At 47.2% G+C, this 4,401-nt stretch overlaps 1 protein-coding gene across 1 annotated transcript in view; it reads right to left on the reverse strand.

The window, feature by feature from the left end:
- Positions 1–869: 869 nt before the first annotated feature.
- The window catches only part of LOC145411827 (uncharacterized), a 133,178-nt gene continuing 129,646 nt past the window's right edge, over positions 870–4,401 (reverse strand). Inside the window, exon 2 of the mRNA XM_080281788.1 lies at positions 870–2,009. Coding sequence (XP_080137914.1) covers positions 870–2,009 — 1,140 coding nt within the window. The remainder of the gene's footprint in view (positions 2,010–4,401) is intronic.

A 4,401-nucleotide genomic window follows, 5' to 3' on the forward strand; every position in this document is an offset into this window, starting at 1 on the left:
ATCTTTTTCTTTAACTATCCTTAATAGTCTTTCAGTATCCCTTTTCTTTAACTTTACATACCTTTCATTTTCTCTCATTACCTGTCATCCATTTTCTTTCCTACCTTTCATTATTTCTATCCTTGCCATCCATTTTCTTCACCATTTTCTCTTTGCATTATGTTTTCTTCTCAATTAATGGCAGTGGTTGTGACGTCATGCGCTGTTCTCTTATGTATGCAGTTGCGTCCTGGTTCAGAAGGTTCGTGGCTTTTGGCTTTACAAAAAATGCTCCAACTGTTAAGGTAAAAAAAAATGCTCCAACTGTTATGGTAAAAAAATGTATGCATGGTTGATGGTGATGTGAGATGAATGATGCTTACACTCGCTGGCGATGGGATGACAACATAACAAAACAGCTCGTAAGATGAAATAAAAAAATGCACTTAAGATTATATGTCCTCGGGGAGTGGGTTGCGGCGAGGGTGGACTGTCTGTGTGCTTGAACCCCCGCAACACTGGCACTTGCAATACTAGGCTGGCGCTTCTCTAGCAGTTTGTTTATGACTAACTCCAATACACTGATTAAACAGCTCAATCCACCACACTGTCCCATGATTCCTAGAGTAATATATGTATAACATGAATGAAATACACAGTGAATCATGGAAAACATCACTACACTAGATCACTCATTGCTTTCTCCATCGCACACCTTAAAATCAAAAGCATTGAAGTGTTGCTGGTGGTGGCTGAGGTGGCCCCGGCGGTCAGGCCAGCCTGGCCAGCACACGGGGCAGGGCAGGCCAGGGCCAGACTCTAGCTGCTGCATGGCCAGGGGACTCCCAGGGGGTGCCTGGGGCTTGACAGGGTCTCTGCCGCCCATCACATCAGTTGATGATGCCGATCTCAGCCCAGCAGTCATTGCTGACACCTATATCACTCAGCATGTCAGACACATCAGAGAACTCAAAGTGAGACCCTGAAGACGTGGACACTGCATCAAAATCGAGATCAGAGTTTATTTCATCAACCTCCACTTTGAGGTCTGAGGGGATAGGGAAGAGGTCTGTGAGGGAGTCTAAGTCGGCCAGCGCTGACTCCGTGGGCGGCTCCTGCTTTATGTCTAGCGGCTCCATCTTGATGGGCGGCGGGTCAGCAATGCGGGCGCTGGAGAGGGAGGTGGGTGGGACATGGCGTGGTGCAAACACCTCGTCACGCACCGCATGACGTTTTCGGCTGTACGAGAGCAGGTCCTCCCTGTCATCTTCATCCCTGTCTTCATCATCGTCATCGTCATCATCATCTGTTGATGTGACAGTGGTGGACGAGACGAGAGTCTCTGGGCGGAGTGAGGTGAGGCCTGGTGCACTCTCAATAGTGTAGAGTCCGTACAGGAATGGCTCCTTGCCAGGGGAGGGGCTGGTGGAAGCTGCACGGCTGCTGCTCCGGCTGGTGGAGGTGCTGACGTGGTTATCGTACAGGGAGGCGCTCTCGGGGGAGGCGGGCATTTCCTGGGGAGTGGCAGGAACTTCGGCTGGCGACGTACACTGTGCTATCGGCACATACATGGTGTTCCGGATTGAGTCTTTGAATTTCTTATCGATCTTGAGCTTGAGTTTGAGCCTGTTGTGGTTAATGCTGGACATACTGGTGGTGAGCTGAGCACGGGAGGGGTCTGAGGTCAACTTAACTCCCTTGATGGCGTTATTATTAGTACTATTCTTATCCTTGGCTTTGGATACCCGGCCCTTTTCTACTTTGGAGTTGCCACACTTTGTCTTCTTGCGGGGTCTGTATTTGTAGTCAGGGTACTCCTGCATGTGCAACAGACGCAGCCGTTCCGCCTCCTGTATGTATGGCTGCCGCTGCGTTTCTGTCAGGTTTTTCCACCTCTTCCCCAGCTGCTTGGAGATTTCGGCATTGTGCAGGTCTGGGGCGAACTTCACAATCTCGCGCCGCTCCATCTGTGACCACACCATGAAGGCGTTCATTGGCCGCTTCACATGGTTTGGGTTGTGCTTCTTCGTCTGCAAAGGGAAGGAAAAGAAACTTTAATTTCAGTTGATCTTTGAAAATATTGTAGAAAACATCCCTAACTTAAACTAATGTAGACAGATCTGTAATGTCGGCATCATGTTGTGATTATCTGCAGATGGAAGAAAAAGAAGTTAAATTTCTGAGGTTCTTGGTAATCATTCATCTATAAAGAACACTGATTACATGCTCCCTGTTAATAACATCAGCATCATCGTCATCATCATTTCTCAGTTATCTAAAATTCCATAAGCACTAACACCACCACCATTATCAGTCATCACACATACAAAATACCCAGGCTGCTACATAAAAACATCAGTATCCATATATCATCATCATCATCATCACACCGTAGCTCACATTAGGACCAACCAGTTTCTGAGAACGTTAAAACTCGATTAAGTAAGAGGAAGTGATGAAATTCAAGGGGGAACTAAAGAATAATTACTGGAAAGATGAACCCAAGGGAATATCAGCCGACCAATACCATCCATGCCTGAACTAGCGAGAGATAAATTCCTTCCATGCAATATTCATTTTCCTTCCAATCAAGTCTCGGTGGGAGGAGAGAGAGAGAGAGAGAGAGAGAGAAGGGGGAGGGGATATCTGAGGGAGAAAGAGGGCAAGGGTTGGAAAGGGAACCAAAGAGAAAGGAAGGAAGGGAAGGAGATGGAAGGAGAGCGATGGGAAGAAAGGAAAAGGAGGGAAGGATGTGAGAGAGAAGGGAAGGTAGGGAGAAGGAACTGAAGGGGGAGGGAGAGATAAGAAGGGAGGAAGAGAGGAGGGAAAGGAGGGAGAGAGAAGTTAAAGGAGGGAGGGGGCAAGGAAGAGAGCCCACACCCTCACCACCAAAATGATGTTTGATTTTGACCTGAATACCTGGACAAGAAGGCCGGTGTGAGGGAGAAGGAGAAAGGAAGGAAGGAGAGAGAGAGAGACGGGGAGAAGTGGAAGAGAGAGGCGGAGAGATGAGAAGAAGGGAAAGGGGTAGTGTGGAAGAAAGGAGAACGGAAAGGAGGAGTGTGGAAGAAAAGAGAAGGGAAAGAAGTGAGGTTGTTAAGAAGAAAAGGGAAAGGAGAGAGGGAGTGGAAGGGACAGGAATGGAAAAGAAGGTTCAGAGAAAAAAAGGAAGGAGAGAGGGAGAGAGAGAGAGAGAGAGAGAGGTGGGGGAGGTGAGCTAACAGGGAGTAGAGAAGTAGTCCCAGTAGGCCAGAGCAGGCAGAGGGTAGAGAGAGTGTGGAGGGGGGGAGGTAGAGACCAGACCCTAGAGGGTTACAAAGGGTTCCTTGGGGACTACGAGACTTGAGTACAGGAAGGAGGGGAAGGCTAAGGGAGGAAAAGGAAAATAAAAACAATGGGAAATGGGAAAAGGGGAAACAGAGGTGAGGGCAGATGATAAGATATTCAGTAAGGAGTTGAGGCATTAACCCATGTATAGAAAATGCGTCTGTTGTTAAGTATATGTGAAGAAGAGGAAGACGGAGAAACAAAAAGAAAAGTGGGAAATACGAGAATAAATTGTGGAGGCAGATGACAGACTGATGACCAAGAAACTGTTAAAAAAAAAATAAAGAAGAAAAAGAAATGAAGGGTGAAAATGAAGGGACTGATGACAGGTTCTTTCATTTTTCACACAGGAACAAGGAGAGGACGAAGAGAGAAACGGGAGATGAAAAGTAAGTAGGATATGAGAGACAAGAAAAAGATGCGGGCAGATAGGATTATTCAACAACCTCTTCAATTTTGTGATAATTTTCTCGCGTGCTGCCACCACCATCACTACAGCAGCCAAAGTTGTCACCACCACCATTACAATTACAATCACCACTACCATCCCCATCACCACAACCACACCACCACCATCAACATCATTACTACCACCACCTTTACTGCTATCATCATCATTACTACTACCATCACTACTACCACCATCACCACAGCCATCACCAGTACCACCACCAGAACCACCACAATTGCCACGGACACCATAACCATTGCAACTGTCAAAAAAACCCAATCCCTACCACAACTGCCACAACCATCACCACACTACCACAGCTCCCACAACCATCACCACACTGCCACAGCTCCCACAGCCACTCGTACACCATCACCACAACCACTACCACAACTACCACCACCCCTGCTACCACAACTACCAGCATAGGGAAGACAACACATCACCCTCATCCCTGCCTACTGGTCTCCCCTTGTTTACTGAGTGGGACCCATAATCCCTAGGACTCTCTCTCTCTCTCTCTCTCTCTCTCTCTCTCTCTCTCTCTCTCTCTCTCTCTCTCTCCTCAGTATATACAAAATACTAGGAATCTTTGCTTGAGGTATTATGTTTACTTCCATCTTTATTCCTCTCATCACATACCT

The sequence above is a fragment of the Coenobita brevimanus genome, chromosome 91 (genome assembly GCF_032717465.1).
Source record: "Coenobita brevimanus isolate Jiangsu-jjx chromosome 91, ASM3271746v2, whole genome shotgun sequence".
In the NCBI taxonomy this organism is placed as follows: domain Eukaryota; kingdom Metazoa; phylum Arthropoda; class Malacostraca; order Decapoda; family Coenobitidae; genus Coenobita; species Coenobita brevimanus.